Source organism: Neophocaena asiaeorientalis, unplaced genomic scaffold (genome assembly GCF_003031525.2).
Source record: "Neophocaena asiaeorientalis asiaeorientalis breed wild unplaced genomic scaffold, Neophocaena_asiaeorientalis_V1.1 scaffold760, whole genome shotgun sequence".
NCBI classification, from domain to species: domain Eukaryota; kingdom Metazoa; phylum Chordata; class Mammalia; order Artiodactyla; family Phocoenidae; genus Neophocaena; species Neophocaena asiaeorientalis.
The window spans coordinates 208,078-229,919 of NW_020174640.1; the positions used below are offsets into that span (position 1 = coordinate 208,078).

Below are 21,842 nucleotides of genomic sequence, written 5' to 3' on the forward strand. Positions count from 1 at the left end.
CGGACGCCAGCCTGTACACCCTGGGCGCCCAGTGGGGTCATAGTGCCTATCATGGGTGTCTGCTGCAGTGTCTGGTGGGAAAACCTACAAAGACAAGGAGGCGCAGAGATCGAGGCACGGGCTGTGGGAGACGGGGGTGCAGATGAGCCCCAGGTCCCTGACCCCAAAGAAACGTCAACAGGCCATTTCATCCACTCCTCCTGTCACCAACCAGAAGAGCCTTTTTGGCTTCTGACAGATTTCTAGGTTGGGGAATGAGGGGCAAAGACAACACCCCGTTTTAGTGTCTCCTAACCTTCGTGGTTAGGAATTTTTCAATTCTGTTGCAGCTGGTTTTCTCTTATGAAAATGAAACACAGTCTCAGCACAAGCTAGGCATTCCATAGACACCACTGAGGTGGTTCTGCTTATCACTGTTGTTGGTCCCCAGTAACACGTCAGGGTCTTGAAGACTGTTGTGTTCTATTGCTCCTTACACCTTTCTGACCCCAATCTGTACTTCACTGCAACAGGCTACTGGCTGGGCCCGTCTCAAGTCTTCTGTCACCTTCCGTACGCATCCTCTCCATGAATTCCACGTTAATCTCTCAACACGCCCAAATCATCACATCACTTTCCTGATCAAAAGAGTACTTTCTGGGGACTTCCCTGGTGGTGCAGTGGTTAAGAATCCGCCTGCCAATGCAGGGATCACGGGTTCGATCCCTGGTCCGGGAAGATCCCACAGGCCGCGAAGCAACTAAGCCCGTGCGCCACAACTACCGAGCCTGTGCTCTAGAGCCCACGAGCCACAACTGCTGAGCCTATGACCTGTGAGCCACAACTACTGAGCCCACGTGCCACAACTCCTGAAGCCAGCATGCCTAGAGTCCGTGCTCTGCAACAAGAGAAGCCACTGCAATGAGAAGCCCCCGCACCGCAACGAAGAGTAGCCCCCGCTCGCCGCAACTAGAGAAAGCCCGCGCGCAGCAACAAAGACCCAACGCAGCCAAAAATAAATAAAATATAAATAAATTTGTTAAAAAAAGAGAGTGCTTTCTGGGATTGTGTCTCAATCCCTCACCGAACGTTCAAGGCTCTCTCTCAACCTGCACACTCCCGGCCTATCCTTACTCCTTCCCTGGCACATGTCTTACATTCCAGCCAAGCTCTTCTCCTTCCTGTCCTCCCAGCCACCCTACTCACTCGGGTCCCCATGTCTTTGTTCATGCTATGTCCTCTACCTGGGATCCCCCTCCTTCTCCTCCTCCCCGCAAATCCAAATCACAGCTATGCTTCAAAGGCCAACTCAAGTCTGACCTCCTTCACGGAACTTTCTCTGATGACTCAGGCCCACAGTGATATCATCCCGCACTCTTCCTGAATTCCCATTTACTTCACGGCACCCAACTGCACAGCTGATTATATCTTTCATCACTGTGTTCCCTAAGTGTTCTTCTGAGTAAGTCTCCTCTCCCCAGGTATAGTAGAAATTCTCTGTGGTGAGGGACTTTGTATTTTTTTCAAATAGCTTTCCTCACCCCACCTGGTCCTAGCATAGTGCTGGCCACACAGTGGGCCTAAGGCACGTCTAAGTAAGGGACTTTTCTTCTGGTCCACCCTGCAATGTTCTCAACCCTAAGCTGCAGAGCCTCAAGCCATGACTCCAAAGTCTTAACTAAGGCCTGACTGACGTTCAGCATGGTGGGAGAATGTGTTCGCTGGTCCATTCCAGCACTAAACTGCTCTAATAGTGGCTGGATGACTCCTTACCACACACTGCATCTATGAACCCCCGATCTTTCCTTTTCATAGTCATATATAAATGATTTCCCGTCTTTGGTCCTCGAAGAAATGTTGGGAAGCAGGTGTGAGAACACTGGCCGCCAGGGTCCCTTCCAGCTCCGGCATTTTGTGGCGACAGGCCAGGTGGCCAGATAAGTGTTCTTGATGCCTCCAAAAGTTCTGACTAGTCCCATCACCTCCAGGCCCAGGTTTTCCCAAATTGAAAGCCTCAGTATGTCTTCACGACCCCCGGCTCCCTTGGGTACCTTTGAGTAGAGGTCAGCCCGTGTCCGTAGGTTGGGGCCTGCTGGTGCACATAGCCACTGGGCCGCTGCTGCAGATGGCGGGTAGGATCTACAAGAGTAGGATTGGTAGAAGAGTGGGTGCTCTGATAAGGCTGGCTGGAGTAGCTGGGGGGCACCATGGTACCTGCGGGGCCTGTGTGTTGCTGCAATCCCACATGAGAAACGTAAGGAGTATAGCCCTGGAGGGAAGGAAGAGAGACGGAGTCAGGGCCAAGACTGTGCAGCGCAGCCTGCCTCAAGCTCCCTGATTCTCACCATCTCGAGCCCTTACCTGGGAGGTCTGCAAACCGTAGGAAGAGCTGGGAGTCATCTGATGGACAGATGACTGTCCCAACATCCCCTGACTCTGCTAGAGGGAAAAAGGAGACAAACTCAAACTCAGGAAGGGCTTTCTGCCACCTCGTTTCTTGTATCTCCTACTCTGTGTGCCCTTGTGAAGATCCCAATCCCTGTGACCCTCAAAAGCCCCTCTCCCTGACGGCCCTCCCTACGGCCCCTCTCACTATCTTTGCCTGGAGCTGTTGGCGAAGGCGCTGTCCCTGGGGCACCGCAGGCTGCTGCTGTCGGTACACAGACGTCTTGTAGGAGGAGGGTTCCAGTCCCATGACGCCAGTCATGGTGGTGGGCAGCACTCCAGGGTAAGGTGGTCGGGTCGGCAGCTTCTGCATCGGTAACCGCACAGGGCGGTACGGGTCCACACGGGGGCCACCTGGAAAGGGGAGCAGGCTGACCTCTTTAGTCTCTTCGTCCCTCTGCGCCCTGCTCAGCGCCCCGGGCATCCACAGCTCCTGGGAGGAGTGGCATCGCCCCTCAGGCGGAAGGCATGTTCGGGTCAGTCCCTCGTGCCTAGTAGCTGGCACTCACCTGCCGGCAGTGGCTGGTTCTGGGTGTAGAGGCCTATGGAGCCCTGCCTGTAGCTAAGGTGGGATATGGAGCCAGGGTTGGTGTGGTGCAGGAGGTCCGGAGGCACTGTCACTCCATAGGGGCCACTCCGGCCTGGGCCCATTCCATAGTCCTGTGTGAACGGCACAGGAGGAAGGGGAGAGGGCTGGGGTCAGGTGGGGTAGGAGGGGGGAACAGGAGCTGGATGTACGTGGTTCCCTGTTCTAATTCTAAAGGTACCCCTTCCCCAGATGCCCCCAGCCCTCCCACAAACCAGTCGCTCGACAGCATCCGGAAGAGAGAGGGGCTGGGGAAGGGGCATGACGGGGCTGTGGCGAGGTGGTAGTGGCGCTCACCTCTGTCTTGGCGGCCGGCTGGCTGCGTTTCTTGCCCTTGGTGGACTTCTTCTTGCGTTCCTCAGTGCTGGGGGGAGCGGCCCCAGGTTTGTCAGTTTTGGGGGGCTCTGGAGCCTTTTTCTCAGGCTCCAGCAGGGCGGGGGCTGGGGGCTCCTCATCCTCCGGCGGCAGCGGCAGTGGCTCCAGGTAGTAGGCGCGGGGCCGGGGCCTCAGGTGCGTGTGGTACAGCAGCAGCCGCTGCTGCTCCTCTCCGCGGGCCACGCGCCGGTCCACCCGGACTGTTCCAAACCAGCCCCAAGACAGTGGTGCTGATGGCTTCAAGCCTTCAAAAAGATCCCAGGGGGAGATCTTTTGTTTGGTGGAAACCTGTAGACCCTGCTCCGGAAAATGAGAAACAGTGAGCTGTTGAGACTTGGAAAACAGAAGACAGAAGACTTGGAAAACTTGAGGACTTGGAGGAGAGGGAAAAGTATCTGTTGGCAATAAAAGAAAAAGAAAGTCATGGGTAGATTCAGGGAAGATGGTGAAAGGAAGACACACGGACACACGGAAACACACACACACACACACACACACACACACACAGGGGAGAGAGAGTTAAGAGGAGGTGGCGGGGAGCAGAGGGAGACAGAGACAGAGACAGACACTGACAGAGGAAGACAGATACAGAAACAGGAAGGTCGAGAAAGAAAAGGCAGTGAGAGACTGAAAACAGGCAGAGAGAGAGAGACAGAGACAGGGAGAGAGAGAGAAAAACAGGAAGAGAGAGACAGGCAGAGAGAGAGAGAGAGAGAGAGAGAGAGAGAGACAAAGACAGGCAGAAAGACAGACAGAGACACACTGAGCCAGGAAAAGAACGAAGAGTATGGCTATATGAACGGGTCGGACTTTGGCTTTTGAACTCCGCGTTCTCTTTCTCCTCTCCCTCTACTCACACAATGATTATGGTTACTCACAAATACTGTAACTGACAAAGAGAGGGGACAGAGAAAACTGTGCAGAGATGGGTTGACAGGGTCGGGGGGAGAGAGATGCAGGGATAAAAGGGGTGCAGGCCTGGGTGGAGCAGTATGGGAGGCAGGTGGGGCAGAGGAAAGAGGAGGGTAGGGTGCTGAGAAATGGGTGGTACGTATAAAGGTGGGTGGGGGTGATGGGAGGTGCAGAGGGGTGAAGGGAGAGACCAAGGAAAGAGAGGGAGACTCCCAAGATGGGAAGAAGAAATGTGAGGAAAATTAAGTGATTAGCTCAACACCCCAGGGATGGTTCTCGCCCACAGAGCCTGATAAACCTGTTGCAGCTACAGAGGTTAATGCAGGGGAGGCTCTGACCCAAAGGGGAACAAAGGTGGGGAGCGGGGAGCAGGGGATGGGAAGATAATGGAACATGCCTCCTTCTTGAAGATGGAGTCGAAGCCGGCGATCTTGTTGCCTTTGGTGTCGATAAGGGAGCCCTGCGGCTCACACGTGATGACATCTCGGGTCTGCTTGGGCAGTGGCAGCAGCTGGCGAACTTTTTCCAGACTGTCTGACTGGCGCTCCCCCAACTCCTTCTGCAGGCACAGAAAGACAGGACAAGAGTTCAAGGACACAGGAAAAGAGGGACGGGAAGTCTCAGGGGACAGCACAGAAGCTAGCAGGAAGAAGACACTCGGTAAATCCTTACCATATGAATAACAAAGAAAACACAGACGTGAAAGGGAAGGGTAGGGGGCTCTGGGCAGGAGATGCCACTGCCACTGAGGCTGGACTGCAAACGCAAGGTCAGGGAATAGGGGGCTGAGACCCCAGGCCTCTAGGCCTCGCCCTCGCCCCCTCCTCTCACCCGCAGCTTCTTCACCAGGTTCATGTAGGCACGTTTGTTTTCCTCCATGCTGCCCTGGGAGATGCTGGACATGTCCGCAGCTAGGGTCCCATTGATGAGCACGCTCAGCATGTCCAAGACGGTGGTGAAGAGCTCACTGTGGCAGGAAGCCGGAGGCGGGGGCGAAACCAGAGGAGAAAGAGTTTCAGACAGACAGAGACAGCCGGGTTGGACACGAGCAGGGAGCGGGCACCAAAACCGTGTGGGGAACCCCGGACCGCAGAGTCCGCAGTATGAGCCACACCGATTGCGGCGGGTCGTGCACCTGGTGTCAGGGAAGGGGATCCTCTCGGGTACAAAACTGGAGGGAGGGGATGGGGATGCTTTACTTGTTGGACTGCATGTCGACGGTGCCGCTGATGATGATCTCCAGGAGGAGCACAGCCCACTCCGTGGTCTGCTGGGTGCTGCGCTGTACCGTGTCAAACATGCCCCCCACCTGCCAGGGCCACAACAAGTCAGTCAGATGGCTCAGGGGTGGAGTGCAGCATTTAAGGAAAGCTTAGATTAGAACCTGGGCTGGATGTGACTCGGGACACCTGAGGTCAATGTTCCAGGTGTACCTATGATTTGCTACATGATCTCAGGCCAACGACTTAATTCTTGACATCTCTCGGCCTTGGTCTCCTTACTTATAAAATGATGGAGTTGGACCAAAGGATGTCCAGGGTCTCATTCAACATTTCACAATAGACGTCTAGGGCTTCTTGGGCCCAGCCAGAATCTAGGATACTGAGGCAGGTTCCCTGCAAGGATCCAGTCTCCTTAACCACTTTCAGGTCCTGCGTCCTTTAGGAGAGCTGGGCTAATACGTGAAGACCCAGAAGAGCCTGGGCCCTCCATCCTAACCCTCGCCTCCCTGGGCTGGGGCTTCTTTGTCTGCAGTCCTAGCCCCACCCCTCTCCTTCTTCTCCCCAGCTCCCTCTCTCACCAGGTTGAGCCGCAGTTTGAGCGCCTCATGCATTAGCTGCTTTGGCTTGCAATCATCTAAGTACTGGTCATCTCTCCAATTATTCACAATCTAAGATAAAAACAAGGACAACACACAGCTCAGGGATCTTCTCGTTTCCATGCCAAAGCACCCAGGGTGTTCTTGTCAGAAAACACTGAAGATTCAGTGGCCTCTTGGCTGCATCCTTCTCTGCCCTCCTGCCCGGCTCCAGGGCCCAGAGACCTGTACCTGGTGGACCTGGCTGTAGAGGGAGGTAAGGAGTCCCTCGCGCTGCTCGTCCTGACCCTTCAGACACGTCAGCACCAGGGATAAGAAGGGCTGCTGGCTCAACAGGGACATGCTAGAGATGGGAGGAAAAGAAAAAGAAAAGTACAGGACTGTGGGTTGTAGGTCAGGCGACTTGCAATCTCATTCCTCTGAGCCCCAGACTCTACTCTTTTTAAGATCTAGCCTCCTTCAAAAAAAAAAAAAAAAAAAAACAAAAAACTAGCCTCTTGCTCAACTATCAATCACTCTTATTTATCCTCTGTCCATTTTTCTGATTTTGATCCTCACCTCTTTGCCCCAACTTTTCTTCTTCCCTGGGTATGCCTCCTCTCCTTTCTACCCCTCAATCCCGGCCCCCTCGTAGCCGCTTTACCTCTTTTGCTTTTGTCGATCGCGTTCTTTGCGCGAAGAGGAACCCAGGTGCTGGCCCTTCTCCAATTCTTCCCCAGCAGCCTTTAACACATGCCCCTGGACTGAGGTGGGCAGTTTGGCAATGAGAGGAGCCACCAGCCATACACCAGAGCGCTCTAGGGAGCTGGAGAGATGGCGCGCACAGGGTTACAGAGGAGCCAGGCAAGGTTGGAAAAACCCATCCTCTCCTTTCCTGATGGACACGTTTCTACCCAACCTGAGCACGGGCTTGGTCTTGCTGCTGCTGGGCATGTTGCTCGCAGTGTTTCCAGAAGATGACCCTGTCTCTGCAGACTGTTGGAAAACCTCGATTGTGGCCTTGGCGATGTTCTCTAAGAGGGAGTTCATCTCCTGAGGAGGATGAAGGGCACAGGGGTGCTAAATAGGTAGCTGGCGGCAAAGGCAAAGAGATGGTAGGAGAGCTGGGAGATGAGGACACAGGAAGGCATCCATGGAGGTTGATAGGAGGGTAACGGACACAACTCTGCTGGGTGTCGTGTCCTCCAGCACCTCGCAGTATCTCTCCAATGCCCCACTGTCTTCTCCTTTACATACCTCCTTACAGCTGTGGCCAGAGAAACAGCCTCTATGGCCACCACCACCAACCTTCCCCACAGCTCAGAGCCCCAACAATCCCAACCCATGTGCCTTATCATCGGCTCCAAACGTCCGCCACCTTCCCATCCTCTCTGATCTCCAGAACCCAAAGGTAGGACCTAGGTTCTTCTATGGCGGCCTGCCTCCCTGACATGTGTCGCTGGAAGTAAGCATGGGAAAGAGAGGGCCTGGGCACCACTCACATTGTTAGGGGTCTGCTTGATCATGAGCTGCAGCTCCAAGGAAGACTGGCGCATGGTCCACTGGTCCAAGTTCTGTGACAGAGACCCCACCCACAAGCTAGTCATCATTGTGTCATCCCAGCCACTCGGCACCCTGATGCCAGCTCCTGATCTCTCACAAACTTGAATCACATATGCCTGGAGGTCTGAAAGGGACCTCTATGTCCCCTCTTTAGGGAAGATCATACCTAAATAGTCCAAAATGACTGAAAAGTCTATCCTATTTTAAAAGCGGTTCTGGAAAGATTTCACATGTTTCCCCAGTTTCCTGTTCCAGAGCCTCACATTCCTTAGCATCAGGAAGTTCTGCTTAATGCTTAACCTAAATCTTTGATGTTGAAGTTGAAGCTCGCCGCTCCTGTTTCCAACCAGCTGCTCAAAGTCCTTTACAGACCCGAAGGCTAGTCTCAGCTAATCTCTCTTTGGCATTATCTCCTCCAGGCTGAAGAGGCCTCATTCCTTTAGCTTTTCCTCAACGGCTTTATTTTTCCACCCTCCAGTCACATGAATGTCTGCAGCAGCGTGGTGAGGCAGGAAGGGCACAGGCAGACCTGGGCTCATATACTGACTGGGCTCATAAACTTCCTAGCTGTGTGAGTTCCTGAACCTTGGGCAAGTTACTTAACCTCTTCAAGCCTCAGTTTCCTCACTGGTCAAATAGGGATATCCTTACCTACTTCGCAGGGTTGTAAAGAGTAAATGAGAAAATCTACGTAGAGTGCTGAGCATGGTACCTCACGTGAAGCAGCCACTCGATAAGTAATAGCTCTTCGGTAGTATTACTACTCACAACAGAGCCATGACCAACATGCCAAACATACAAGGCCAAAAACTAGGCCTCCCAGATGCTATGCCTCCCACTGATAAGCTAGAGTCCTACTCCAGATAGCTGTGCACTCACCCAGCAGTTCACTCTCCAGTCTAGACCATATTGGCTTAACTTCGAAACCCATGCTGGAGCTGTTTCTCTCACCACCTCTCACCCACATCCTCGAGTGAAGCCTTCCTACTTCACTCCCTCTCTCTTTTCCTCTCAAGGTTCCCATCGTTTCACCCCAGGCTCAGGCCCCACTGCTTCCTCCAAGACCCCCATCGCTTTGGCCTACCTGGAGAATACGCTTAATGCGTTGCCGCTGGGGGTTTTCCCCATCCTCATTGTCCAGCAGCCGATGTGGGTAGCAGATGAGCTGCATGAGGCGCTGGGCCTGGGCGCTACTCAACACTGGGTCTTGCAAGTCATTGCTGTCCTCACACAGCGATTTAAGGCAACGTTCTCCTACCCATTCCTGAGGAAGCCGAGAATCGGGGGACTGGGGCAACCAGTAAGCAGGTTAGGAATAAGGGGGATGGACTGGGGGGTTGGTGAGGGACATGATGTATGGCAGGGAGGTGGTGCGATCATGGTAGGAAACAGGACTATATTATATAGCGGCGTTTAGGAGGTGTGGGGGGAAGGTGAGACTGACCTGCTGGCAGATGCTGCGTAGCACGTACTTGGCATAGACATCCAGACTGGCTGTCTCCACAGAGATGTTGCGGCCACCCTGCCTCCGACCGCCACTGCCACCTCCTCCCTCCTCCTCTGGAAGTTCTTCTGTTCCTCCTGTCACAGTGAAGCCTGAACCCTTCAGTTCCGCATCCCCTGTGGTTCACAGGCAGGAGATAGGGAGGGCAGAGTGAGATCCGAATGCTGTGTGGAGACCCACCCCGGACCCACAGAAGCAGCAACTCCTCAGATCCTGCCCTATGGGACAGAAATATACTTCCCTCCCTCGTCTCCTCCCCAAAGGTCAGAGAGACCACCTTCAGGAGAGAGAAAGACTGTCCTTTGTAGTTTAGCTGGCGCTCCACCCTATACACACTTCTGGCACCACTCCCTTCCTACCCCCATACCAAGTACAAACACAGCCTTGAGAACAGCAAACACAGCTCCATCCACAATGCGGTTCTGGGAGGCAGCCAGCAGGTGGCGGTCACAGGAGGAGCGGATTCCTACCGTAGGCTTGTCTGGGGAGACAGCTGAAGTCAGGGGAAGCAAAAGTAGAAACGGTGTGGGTGGGGTGGCCACACTTTCCACGGCTGGCCGGCTCAGATCAAGGTCACTTACTTCCGTCCGACTGGCAAGGATTGAGTTGAGGTGTCTTGAAAAGGTGGAGGAGGATGCGGCAGGTAAGCCGGGCCCCCGGCTCAGAGTCCTGTTCACTGCAAGCTACAGAGAGGAAGACAAAGCAGAGGGGAAAGGATGAAGGCGGACTGTATGTGGATCTGTAGGTGGTGAGGGGCTAAAAGGGAAGCTGAGGCCAGGCGAAAAGAGATAAAACATTGGAGGAGAGGTGGGGTAGCAAACTGTTCTGCAGTATAAGGGGAGTACCTGGAAGGGTCAGGAACCGGAAAGATCGGGGCTGCAAATGCAGGGTTAGAAAGACGCCCCTCCCAGCCTGAGGTACACCACAGGACTGGCCTCTGGTGCCACCAGGAGCCCCACACTGAACAACCAGAGTGCGACCGTCCAGTGTGTATTGAGACTGGGGGGGGGGTCTAGACATTCTAGGGGTTATGGATTGGTAGTTCACCAGCATTAAGGAGCGAAGGGATGGCTGCACAGCGAATCAGATCCTCCAGGAGCAAACACTGCCGAGCAATGAGGATGGCAACAAAAGTGGCCAGGGAGTCGTGAAAAGACAGGTCACTGACCTGGAGGAAAAAAGCAGACAGACACCAGGACTCAGTGTGGAGAGAGGGTGGCTACTCGGAGCGCTTGGCCTCCACTCTGCAAAACTCTGTCCCTCCGCTCCTGCGATTACTGGGAGCAGACCCCTGCCCCGGGACATGCCCGGTGTCCGGCACTCCCCCACCCCCAGTCTCACATCTACATTGCAGAGGAGGTCGTTGAAACCACAAGTGCCATTGTTAGAGGAGCAGCACAAGGCCTTAAGCACTCCCAGCCACTCTGCACTCAGTGACTTGCAATAGCCGGTCAGCTCTGCACACAGGATTGCGATGTCATTCACCCTGGGGAAAAGTACAAATGCCCTCAGGAAAAACCTTGTTCCCTGCAAAACCTCAGACTCATTAACTTTTCATCTCCACCCCGGCCATAACCAAGGTTGCAGTACCTCCCAGGCATCTCATCCCTCCCAATATCAGGCGGGAGCGTGGTGCCCATTCCTCACTCAGTACGCCCCATACCTATCGGGATCATGGTGCCCCACACAGACGTGCATAAGGGCATTGCAGACAAAGCTGTAGCGGTTAGCAGGGTTCTCACTAAGACTCTTGCCTAGCCCTGTGTAGGTGAAGGTGTGAGCGGCAGGGTTCTCCAGAGTGTCAATCATGAACTCGGGTGCCCAGCGCATGTTGGATTCTGATGGCTCCACGTTGCAGTAGATGGTGTTCTTCACCTTGGAGCAGAAGTCGCTGCAGGGGTGGGGGAAAGGAGAGAGCAGCGTTGAGGAAGGGCTACTGAACTAGAGGGACGGTCAGGAAAGGCGAAAAAAGGAAAAAAAAAAAGGAGAATGTGAGGGACAAGGGGCCTTAGGGCAAGAAAAGGGGAAATGGGACAAAGCAGACCGACCGGGCAGGAAAGGAACCCAGTGAGAAGAAGGCACAGGGGCCTCTGGAGGCAGGGAGGAGGAATGTGGGCCCCACAGACATGGGCTGGAGGCAAGGCTGATGAGGAAGGAGGCCCACTCTCAGGAACCAAGAACACGCAGAGGACACCATCCCCAAATGACCCTTCAGAGACAGCAGGGTCCTGGGCTGTGCTCTGCTCCTGAGTGGGGCAGTAATGGGAAGGAGATGGGACGAGGTCCCAGTCTCTACCCCTTACCTCCCACCTCTCTTACCTGAAGAGCTCCCCAAATTTGCTCTTTAAATGGCTACAGGAGGTGTACAGATCATAGAGATAAGCAAGGATACAGCGCTCTGCGGAGGAGCCATCAGATCGGTTCATCCCATGCTTGACTACGCCACACAGCCTGTCACGAAGGGGCAAGGTTGGGAGGTGTGCCTGAAGCAATGGCAGGCCGGGGCGCAAAGATTCCCATCCCTTGGCAATACTCACACAGCCTGTCACGAAGGGGCAAGGTTGGGAGGTGTGCCTGAAGCAATGGCAGGCCGGGGCGCAAAGATTCCCATCCCTTGGCAATACTCTCTTCCCTCCCCACCTGAATGGCACGCACTTCCGCACAGTGAGAGCCCCACATGTTCTTCGCAGGCCACTTCCACCAGCATTCACCAGGGCCCCCACCAGGGCCCTGCATTTTGAAGCCCTGCTTACCCCTCAAAGACCTGCGCCATCTGGTCCTGGTTGAGGATGAGGCAGGCGTGATAGTGCCGCAGGACAGCCACGATGCACAGGCACAGGCTGGTGGTGTAGCTGCCCACCAGATCCGAGGATTTGAGAAGCAACTCAGCCTCAACTACACTCAGTTCATTCAGTAGCTAGAGCAGAGTGAGCGGGGGTTGACAACTGAGAAGAGGCCTTGAGTATTACACATAACCCGCCTTCCTGTGAGAAAACTGGAGCCCCTTCCTGCTGGAGCTGCCTCAGCCTGGAAGGGCCCTGGTGCCATATCCCACTGTCCTTTATTCCAGTAACGACAAGCCACGTCAATGATCTAACCAGTCTCCGGGATACAATCCTATGAACCTCACGATGGGAGGACAGTCTGTGCCCAGTGCTCTAATCCATCTCTCGGGTCTCCTCAGGGAGCACTTGAGTCTCTGTTCCTGCTGGCTTAGCTCATGGGCCACTCCCCCCACACTAGTCTTTCGGTCCCTCCAAATAGCCTGGGACACTGGCTTGAGCCTCTCCTCCTGTCCTTATGACCCTGTACAGCACAAACTCCTTCCTCCACCCTCATCTCCCCAGCTTCCCCACCTGAATGGCAAAGTCGATGAGGCCACTGATGCTGAGTGAATATTCCATGAGGTCGAAGATGAACTGCACATGCTGCACCAGAGGCAAGTGGTACGACATGCCAAGGGCAAAGCTCGTGATCTGCTCCAGAACATTCCGGGAGACCTAATAAGGGCAGTGGGAGTGAGACAGGAATGGAGAGAGGTGGGCAAAACCAAGGAAGCAGGAAAGGATGGTGGAAGGGGATGAGACCAGGAGGCTTAGCCTGCCTGAGGGGGGAAAAAAGACAAGGAGGAAAGGAAAACGGGACAAGGAGGCCGGAATGTGGGAAGGGGGCTGGACTTAGGCCCTCACCTGAGCTGTGACCTGGTGTTGGTCATAATGCGAAAGGTGCTGGAACTTAGCAAAGATATCCTCGGCAGTGGGGAAGGCTTCAGGCCGGTTGCGCCGCCGCTTCTGCCCATCCTCCCCACCTGAGGGGACAGTTGAAAGGGACCAGTCAGGACAGGGAAGATAACTAGGTGACTGGGGATGGGGGGGGTATGGAGAGAAGGCTATTGGGGGGGGCAAGGGGAAGGAAGGGAGGGAGGGAGAGAGGGAAGGAAGGAAGAGGGAAGATGGGAAGGGAGGGTCAAGGAAGGGGCTGGGAGGGATGAAGGGAAGGGGACAGTGAAGCAAAGGTTTGGAGGACCACAGACTATGTGGACCTTTGAGGAATACGTACAGGGAGGTGCTAGGTTGAGGGAGGGAAGGGAGAGGGAGGGCGGGCAGTATGGGGCTTACTGTGAGGTACCTAAGAATGTCAGGTCTCCAGGATTCAGAGGCACAATAGGAGCAAGCTGGTCTGCAGAGGGGGGGAATGAGGGGGGAAGTTTCAAAAGGACTAGAGCTCTCAGGAGACTCCAAGAGACAGGACATTGGGACATGACTGGGAATTCCCTACACTAGGGGAGGGAAGACTGACTAGGGCGCTTTTTGGGGGAGATCCATTTAAGGTGCCTCAAACCCACCAGTTTCCGCTGTCCCTTTGCGGTTCAGAACCTTCAGGATATCCTTGGTAATTTTCTTGATGGCATGGCGGGCATCATCTCGCTGCTTTCCCACCCCAAACAGTACGACCAACCGCTGGTTGCACTCATGGCTGCATGACTCCTCCTGCATCCCAGCGGCACCATCAGACTCCAGCACGGATCGCTCTCCCTCCTCTTAAAAGCATGCTCCACGCCCCTCAGCATCCCAGTGCTCAAGCCCTTCCCAGCATACCACACCCTTAAGAACAGCTCCAACCCCTCAGCACAGTCCTTGGACAGAAACCTGGGCTCAGAACAGATGGTCGCAAGGTGTTGGGGAACGGTACCTGGGGGATGGGAAAGTGCGTGGCATACTGCACATGCCGCGGCTGGTCATAAAGAACCCCAAGGGTCCCTTCTAGCTTCTCCTTGGGTGGGGGCTTCACCTCCTTCTCAACATCTGGTTTCTCAGGGGATGGACTGCCCTTCCCCTCACAGGGCATAGTGGGGGAGAACAACTAAGAGAGAGGCGAAAGGGCAGAACATTTAGAGGAAGACAAAGGGATGAGGGGGCACAAAGAAACTCCCCAAAGTGGCATAACGGGAGGACCTCAGGAGCTGGATTCTCCCACACCAGGATCTAACTTACTGAGAAATCAGGCTTCTCCATGTCCTCAAAGAGCACACTGGAGCTAGGGTCGATGTCCATAGACTCCGAGAGGCCTGGATCCTGACGGCAGAGAACAGAAGCGAAGCTGCTTTAGCCCCGAGGAGCTGCTCCCCACCATCTAGAAAAGTTGACCAGGGAGTCGAAGAGAGGAGACCATATTGGGAAAAGCACCAGTTCCAGATGCAAGCCTTGACTGGTCCCTTAACCACCACAGGCCTTGGTTTCCTTCAGCTTTAAAATGAGGGTAAGAATACCTCACAAGGGGGAATTCCCGGCGGTCCAGTGGTTAGGACTCAGCACTTTCACTGCCATGGACCCTGGTTGGATACCTGGTGGGGGAACTAAGATCCCGCAAGCCGCCCGACACAGCCAAAAAAAAAAAAAATACCTCACAAGGCTGCTGTGAGGATCCAATGAAAAAAACTGATATGAGAGTGCTTGCTAAACTGCAAAGCACTAAGCAAATCTTACCCTTGTCACTAGGTAAAGGATTCTCAGAGGATTCCAGGAGCCAGGAAGATGGGACTGTCAGAAGAAATGATCTAGGGCGAGGAAAAGCCCCCTCACCTCCAGCTTGCTGCTGCTGCTGCCCTCAGCCTCTTTGCGCTCAGGGTCATCGGCAGGGTCATCAAAGGGAGAGGGAGGCCGGGGACCAGGGGCTCCGAAGGCAAGGTCCCCTCGGGAGATGAGGGTGCAAGTGTACATGTTGTGGGAGAAAACATCATGTCGAATCAGTTCACAGAAAAGCAGTACCAAGTTAAAGAACTCCACTCGCTCACTCTCACTTCGGGGATCCGCTGGAGAGAGGGGATGAGAAAAGATGAGTTAGGGGAGCACAAAAGAGATGGGCAGAAAGAGAGAGAGAGACACACCTAAGGCATGGTGCTCCTAGGGTTCCTGAAGTAGGCAAGAATAGCAATGACTCAAAAAAAAAAACCCAAAAAACCAAAAGCCAAACCAAAAACAACAGCAACAATAAAACCAAAACTGTTGAAGGATAAAGTGTGGCTGGTTACCCAAACTCCTGCCCCACACACCATCTCATAAAGGAATACAGCATCTCTGCTATTTATACGTGAAAATGCTTCGATCGTATGCTCCTTTTATTCTTCTCTTTACTTCCCTACTCTGTTAAACTGTAAGATGAGCAAAGGCTAGAATTATGTCCAAAAGTCATTCTGCATAGAGCTCAAGACAGAAATATATCCAGAAGGCCCTTCATATGCTTTCTGATGACAGGGATGGGTGAGTCTAGGCAGAGGTAACCAGAGGGTGGCAGGGGTCCATACTCAGCATGGGAGCCTGTGTATCCAGAAACTGCAGGAGGACATCCTGGAAAATGGGAGCACTAGGAGCAGAAAGGGAGCCAGAGGCTATGGAACCCTTCTCATCTGCGGCTTCCGATTCTCCACAACGCTGTAAGATGAGAGAACAAACTGTAGGATTGGGTTTTACCTGTTTCTTCACTCGTCCATGTGCAATCCTTGAACTACTGCCTATTTTGGATCCATCCCAAGCTTTTCACTTCTACCCTCCCCCCCTTGACTCCCATTTTCTTTACCGTTTCTCAGCTGCAGCCTTGGTCACTTCTCTAACTCTGACATCGATCCACTCCTTTCTACTTTTGCCTTATGTCCTCAGTTTTCCCTGTACATTCTCTACCCCTTCTTCACTCTCACAACTTCAACTTTGGTCCCACTACCAGCTCAATGTGGCTCCAACCCCAGCTGCCACTGCCCCATGGGCCCCCTAACCTCAGCCTCAATCTCTGCCTGTCTCTTCTCCAGCAGCTTGGCTACCACCATCGCACGATGACGACCAGAGCGCTTGCAGCTGACAGCCCATTCACACAGTAATGATACCACAGCATCATCATCTGAGGAGATCTGGAGACCAAAGGAAGACCAGAGGGGTGAGTAAGGTAGAGCTGGGGACAAAGAACCAAGTTCCAGTCTCCCAGCGACTAGGCCCCATCTTAAAACATCCTAGGCCCAGTAAGACCGGCTGTCTCTTCAGACATCCTCTGGTTTCAATGCCTTGCCAAGCCTTCCCCTCATATATAATGTTGCTCTTGCTGTTTTTCACTTCTTCTCTTCCCCTTCTTGCTTATTACCTCGTGCCCATCCTTGCTAGGCCCCAATCCAAAGATTCGATTACAGAGGGAATCAAGAGAGTTGCTGAAGTCAGAGCGCTCAAAACTATGGCTGTCCAGCACTTCCAAAGTATGGAGCACCCGTCCAATGGTGAAGCCTGAGGAGGAAAAGTGGTAAAGGGGACTTTAACTAGAGGCCCGATGTACTCCAACTTTCAGATCTATATGTCCTTACCGTCCCCATCCTTTCCTCAGACATCCTTCTTACTGTCTGTCCTCTGGCACCCACCTGCAGTAGCTTCTTGGCACTTATCAAAAGACCAGCGAACCTCAACGGCCTGTCCTCGCTCCTTGATCTGCTGCTCAATCTCCCGCAACTTTGCACGGACCTGCAAAGAGGAAGGCTTTAAGGATGTAGCAAGGCATACAAAAAAGGCCAGGGCTCCAGGCTAAAAGAATAGTAGCAGACTCCGAGTCACTATTTCTGAAAGAGTAACTTAAGCCTCTCACATCCCAGTTGCCTGGGAGTACCAGGCTATTGGTCAGACTTACCTGCTGAGTGAAGGCACTGTTGCCCTCTGGCATGGGCAGGTTGGAGGGGGCAATAGGCAAGTGGTCAAGTGGTGAGCCAGTCTTGATTCGGCTATCAGTCAGCGAGTAGTGCCAAACCAGGGCACTAGGACAACACAGGAGGATGGTCTGCCAGACAGGAACAGCTAAGTCAAACTGAGTTATCACGGCTCCCTGTCTAGCAGCCCATTATAAGACCCAACCCTTCAGTTTCTGATCCAAAGTTATTCTGAGCCCCTGAGGTGGCATCACTCCATCTCTGAGCCCCTCCCCTCATCCACTCTCCTAAAAGACTTTGGGCCTCCTATTTAGACCTGGAAGGGAACTAACTGAAAAGGAACTAACACCCCAGAAATGAGAAGCCAACAATTTCCAAGCAAGTACTCAGTGCCTACTCTCGTCTCCAATTTAGAACCAGTCCCATTTTCCAGGACAGGCACCTGAGTCTTCTCAAGATGCCTTTTAATACTTCCATGGGCCCACCTAGTACCTACCTGAAGGATACAGCTGAGGCCAAAAACTAGGGGCCTGTGCTGAGGGCACATAAGCAGGTCACTAAAGGGTGTAGAGGGTGTGCTGCTAGTTGGGGGCTGAGGAGCTGGGGTCGTGGGCAGTGTGCTTGTTGACTGAGCAGACATCACATGAGATGAGTGACTGCTCACGCCATCCAGCTGCAGGGCCAGTCTCCGCGTACAGAAGTAGGCAAGGCGGCGGGAGAGGTATGCAGACTGAACGAATTCCCCGGAGTACTGTGAAGACACGACGATCAAAACCCCCCAGTTGGGGACTTCCCTGGTGGCGCAGTGGATAAGACTCTGCACTCCCAATGCAGGGGGCCTGGGTTCGATCCCTGGTCAGGGAACTAGATCCCACATGCATGCCGCAACTAAGAGTTTGCATGCCACAACTAAGGAGCTCGCCTGCCACAACTAAGGAGCTCGCCTGCCACAACTGAGGAACCCTGGAGCCGCAACGAAGACCCGGCGCGACCAAATAAATAAATAAATATTAGGAAAACAAACAAACAAACAAAAAACAGTTCTCTCCAAGGGACATTTCTTTCACGTCTTATATCTCCTCACATCCTCCCTAGACCCCCCAAATCCTAGGCCTTACTCGAAGCAGCAGGGGCAGCAGCAGTTTAAGCAGTTCATCCTCTCCAGGGCGGATTTTCTCAAAACACTCAAGTACCCAGGTCAGGAACTCATGTCTGTCCAGCATTCCGTCCTATGGGTACAAGGGATGGGAAGAGGATTAGTTTTGCCGAGGGACTATTAGAGATGAGGCAGAGAAAATAAATGAAATAATGAAGAGAACCACGAGTGGGGCAAGGTGGCAGGTGGATTCTGTTCTACGCTGGCAGAGTGTGAGGTCAGGCTCAATCCCACATCCCACACGACATGCCTTCTTCCTACCTGAAACATGAACATGGCTAGCTTCTCATTGTAGTCCCACTGCCGGATTGCCACCTCTACATCATGGGGCAAGGGCCCTATAGTAGAGCCACAGCCCCCACTTCCGGAAGGCCCTGGCCGGTAGTATTCAGCCATCTTTTGCAGCTGCTCCCATAAGTACTTGGTGATGATCTGAGTCCATTCTAGGGGAAAGATGGGAAAAGGGCTATTTTATACTGTCCCTTTGCTTAGAACACCTTCTGTCCCCCACCCCCAGTCACCATACTTCTAAATCCTATTCATCCCCTTAGGCTCAAGTCAAGTGCCACCTTCAACAACAAGGTCCTACTGTATAGCACAGGAAGCTATATTCAATATCCCATAATAAACAATAATGGAAAAGAATATGCAAGAGAGTGTATATATATATGTATATATATATGTAAAACTGAATCACTTCGTTGTACACCAGAAAGTAACATGACATTGTAAATCAACTATACTTCAAAAAAATTAATTAAAACAAAACAAAGAAACAAATGCCACCTTCCTAAAGCCTTCCCAGGTGTCCCCAAAAGAAAGTAATCTTTTTGTTCACTGAATTCTCAAAGAACCTTCTGCCTCCACTTTTGACACTATGCTTCTATATTCAATTATGGGATTCATACATATGCCTTAGCATACCTACTAGACTATAAGCATCCTAAGGGCAGGGATTAGGTAGTGGTCATTTTTATAGCCCAGTACATGCACACAGCAGATACTCAAGATACTTGATGCTTACTAATTGAGTGAATGCAAGATACCAGCAGAAGCAAGGAATACAGATGAGGAAGGAGAATAATTGCAAGGGTCTCTCTACCGCTCCTTGAAGTGATCAGTGGTGGGACCTCTGGTATCAGGAGTTACTCACCCATGAAAGGGTCAATGACGTGTCTCTTCTTAACCTTGGTCTCTGTGATTGCTGCATAGTAGGCACAGGTCATCTTAATGAGCCAGGCAGCCCGCATCACAGGCACTGTGTACTTGGCCAAGTACCCAAACACTTCTTCCTTCTTACTGAAAATGGGGACCTGGATGGACATCGCAAATAGTGAGACCTCTCTCATCCCCATGAGCTGGCACCCGTGTAGCTTCATCTGGGAATCGGAGGGTACTTGGTACCCGCGCTCCCCTCCTTGGCCTGAAGAACAGGAACCAGTACCTCACCTTTTTGGCTAGTTGTGTGAGTGGCTTGGTGCCAGCCAGATCGGTGAACCAGGTGTTAATGGCACTCTGGGATCGTGCAGTCACCAGCCAGAAGTTGTCCTTCTGGTTCACTTGGGGCTTCCTTCTACCGGTGTCAGGGAGGGTGTTACAACGTAACTTCTCTGCAATAATGCTGCTGAAGTTGGAACTGATCTGAGGGAAGAAAACTACACCTCAGGGTGGGAAGAAGGGGCAAAGAAGTGGTCGTGCCTTTGATGGGCAAATGCCAATGTGGTAGCATTAGGTTATGAAGGAAAACTCGGCCATTTAGGTCATCCCTCTAAGTCTTCCCAACCCAGGGCCTTTGCTCCTTCTCAGATTCTTCCAGCCTTTTCCTTCAGCCTGGCAGGGTTGTCTCACCTTGGCAGGATTGAAGTTGACGTTCTTGGCACTGCCATGTTCATCCCCAGAGACAGCTGGCTGGTTATTGAAACCTTGTTTTACATTCAAGGCCGTTAGTTCATCCTGAGGCAGGAAAACAACATTTTAGCTTTTTTTTATCCCTTGGGGGTGGGAGTGGGGGTGGGGGTGGTGGGAGAGGAGGGTAGAAGAGAGGGGAACAAGGGGGGGAAAAGGTAGGAGGAGGATTCAGAGAACAGATTGTGATTTAAAGCTAGGCCCTTATATTCATTTGGACCCCACCCTCACTAAGATTCCCAATTCCCCAGAGCTCGCTCAACAGCACTCTGCCCCTGCGAGCTTGCAAGCAGCCGTAGCTCACCCAGCCGCCTCAGACAACTTTCTGAGGTGTGTGTGTGTGGAGAGGGGGGCGCCTCCAGCGTGGCCCCGACAGCACTCCCGGTTCGCGCCCAGGAACCAACCCCCACCCCCACTAGGTCCTACTCTCCTACACCAGCCCACTTTACTCTTCCCCCTTTCGGGACTTGCGCTCCCACCGAACCGCCCCGCCCCCCCCTTCCCCGAGCCATCAGTTCTTCCTCCTATGGCGATCGCTGGCCCCTGGCCCCGTGGGAGCCCGGATTTCTGAACGCACCTCCTTCTGTTTGGGATCTTGAGGGTATACATCGGGAGGCCCCAGCCGCGGCCGCTTCAGGGGCCGGTGTTCGTAGCTCAAGATCCCGAAGGCCGCCATCTTGCCCAGCCCGTAGCGCCAGAGGCGCCAGCCGGGCCCGGCCGCGGGGGAGGGGGAGAGGGAGCCGAAAAGGGGGGCGGCGGTGGCGAGGACGGCAGCCGAGAGGCAAGGGGGCACATTAGAAACTCTCGATCATTGCCGGAAACTACCGAGGGAAACCGAGGGACGCCGGGAACCATCGGACAATACCGACAGCAGCGGGGGCGGGGGCGGGGCCCAGCCCGGCGTGGGGCGGAGCTCCGCTCGTGGGGAGCTTTTCCACCCCGGCCGCCGGAGAATCGATTTCACTCAGTCAAGATCCCTGCAACGTCCGCCAGCCAGGCGCTGGGGATACGAACCTGCGAGGCGGGAGGCGGACGCGGCGCTGAGCTCCGACTGGAACTGGATTCCCAGCGCCTCGCTCAGTTCTCGGCCTAGAATAAGTGCTCTATCGTCTGTGCGTTGCTTAGAAACTGCCTTTTGCAAACCGCTTCTTTGTTTCTTAGTTCCTGCATCTGAAAAATGGGTGTACTAACACCTTCAAGGAACTGTTGCGAAGATTAGAAACTATGTATGCATAAGAAAGCACCTATTAAACCCTTAAAGGTCGGCTCTAATCTTTATTAGAAACTATGTATGCATAAGAAAGCACCAATTAAACCCTGAAAGGTCGGCTCAAGGTCTTTATGGTCTAGCACTGAGGTTCTTAACCTCTTCTGCTTCACAGTCCCTTTAAAATGCTGATGGAAGCTATGGCCCTTCTTCCCAGAAAAATGCACGTAAAGATATACAAAATGTTAGATACTTTGCCGAGAAATTCTTAGACCCCCTCTTGAAGTTCACTCACATATCTCCTAAGGGTCCGTGAACTCCAGGTTAAGAACCCTTGCTGTATCGAAAGAGGCACCTACTGAGTGTCAGATGCTTTTCAGACGTTGTCTCCTCTAATCCGCAAAGAACTCCTATGAGTTAGGGATTATTATTGTCTCCATTTTGTGGATGAGGAAGCTGATTTTCAAAGAGTGGAAGTTTGCTTGCCCTATATTATATGGCTACTGTGTAACAGAGCTGAGACTAGGATTTTTTCTTGTCTCTGTCTCTCGCTCTCTCTCTTTAAAGTAGTGTATCATCTCATTGCTGTTCTTTTTTTTCCTGCCTTTTTCAATTGCAGTATATTCGATGTACAATATTATATCAGTTACAGGTGTACAACATAGTGATTGACAATTTTTAAAGTTTACACTCCATTTATAATTATTATAAAATATTGACTATATTCCCCGTGTTGT

General features: G+C 53.0%; 1 protein-coding gene across 1 annotated transcript in view; it reads right to left on the bottom strand.

Annotated features, from left to right (window-relative positions):
* MED12 (mediator complex subunit 12) overlaps positions 1-20,776 on the bottom strand; it is a 21,957-nt gene extending 1,181 nt beyond the window's left edge. The window contains exons 1-42 of the mRNA XM_024758107.1: positions 20,476-20,776; positions 19,842-19,946; positions 19,443-19,634; positions 19,147-19,306; positions 18,255-18,436; positions 17,956-18,066; positions 17,334-17,588; positions 16,822-16,968; positions 16,559-16,658; positions 16,291-16,427; positions 15,932-16,063; positions 15,467-15,593; positions 14,745-14,974; positions 14,157-14,237; positions 13,855-14,025; positions 13,508-13,652; positions 13,291-13,341; positions 12,852-12,970; positions 12,519-12,662; positions 11,916-12,079; positions 11,482-11,613; positions 10,826-11,053; positions 10,504-10,648; positions 10,210-10,330; positions 9,744-9,845; positions 9,530-9,643; positions 9,103-9,278; positions 8,743-8,922; positions 7,598-7,669; positions 7,015-7,148; positions 6,760-6,921; positions 6,348-6,459; positions 6,099-6,188; positions 5,497-5,606; positions 5,129-5,264; positions 4,695-4,856; positions 3,308-3,682; positions 2,934-3,084; positions 2,582-2,778; positions 2,341-2,418; positions 2,031-2,248; positions 6-84 (exon numbers count right to left, since the gene is read on the bottom strand). Coding sequence (XP_024613875.1) covers positions 6-84; positions 2,031-2,248; positions 2,341-2,418; positions 2,582-2,778; positions 2,934-3,084; positions 3,308-3,682; positions 4,695-4,856; positions 5,129-5,264; positions 5,497-5,606; positions 6,099-6,188; positions 6,348-6,459; positions 6,760-6,921; positions 7,015-7,148; positions 7,598-7,669; positions 8,743-8,922; positions 9,103-9,278; positions 9,530-9,643; positions 9,744-9,845; positions 10,210-10,330; positions 10,504-10,648; positions 10,826-11,053; positions 11,482-11,613; positions 11,916-12,079; positions 12,519-12,662; positions 12,852-12,970; positions 13,291-13,341; positions 13,508-13,652; positions 13,855-14,025; positions 14,157-14,237; positions 14,745-14,974; positions 15,467-15,593; positions 15,932-16,063; positions 16,291-16,427; positions 16,559-16,658; positions 16,822-16,968; positions 17,334-17,588; positions 17,956-18,066; positions 18,255-18,436; positions 19,147-19,306; positions 19,443-19,634; positions 19,842-19,946; positions 20,476-20,574 — 6,126 coding nt within the window. The 5' untranslated portion in view covers positions 20,575-20,776. The remainder of the gene's footprint in view (positions 1-5; positions 85-2,030; positions 2,249-2,340; positions 2,419-2,581; positions 2,779-2,933; positions 3,085-3,307; positions 3,683-4,694; positions 4,857-5,128; positions 5,265-5,496; positions 5,607-6,098; positions 6,189-6,347; positions 6,460-6,759; positions 6,922-7,014; positions 7,149-7,597; positions 7,670-8,742; positions 8,923-9,102; positions 9,279-9,529; positions 9,644-9,743; positions 9,846-10,209; positions 10,331-10,503; positions 10,649-10,825; positions 11,054-11,481; positions 11,614-11,915; positions 12,080-12,518; positions 12,663-12,851; positions 12,971-13,290; positions 13,342-13,507; positions 13,653-13,854; positions 14,026-14,156; positions 14,238-14,744; positions 14,975-15,466; positions 15,594-15,931; positions 16,064-16,290; positions 16,428-16,558; positions 16,659-16,821; positions 16,969-17,333; positions 17,589-17,955; positions 18,067-18,254; positions 18,437-19,146; positions 19,307-19,442; positions 19,635-19,841; positions 19,947-20,475) is intronic.
* Between the last annotated feature and the right edge of the window lie 1,066 nt (positions 20,777-21,842).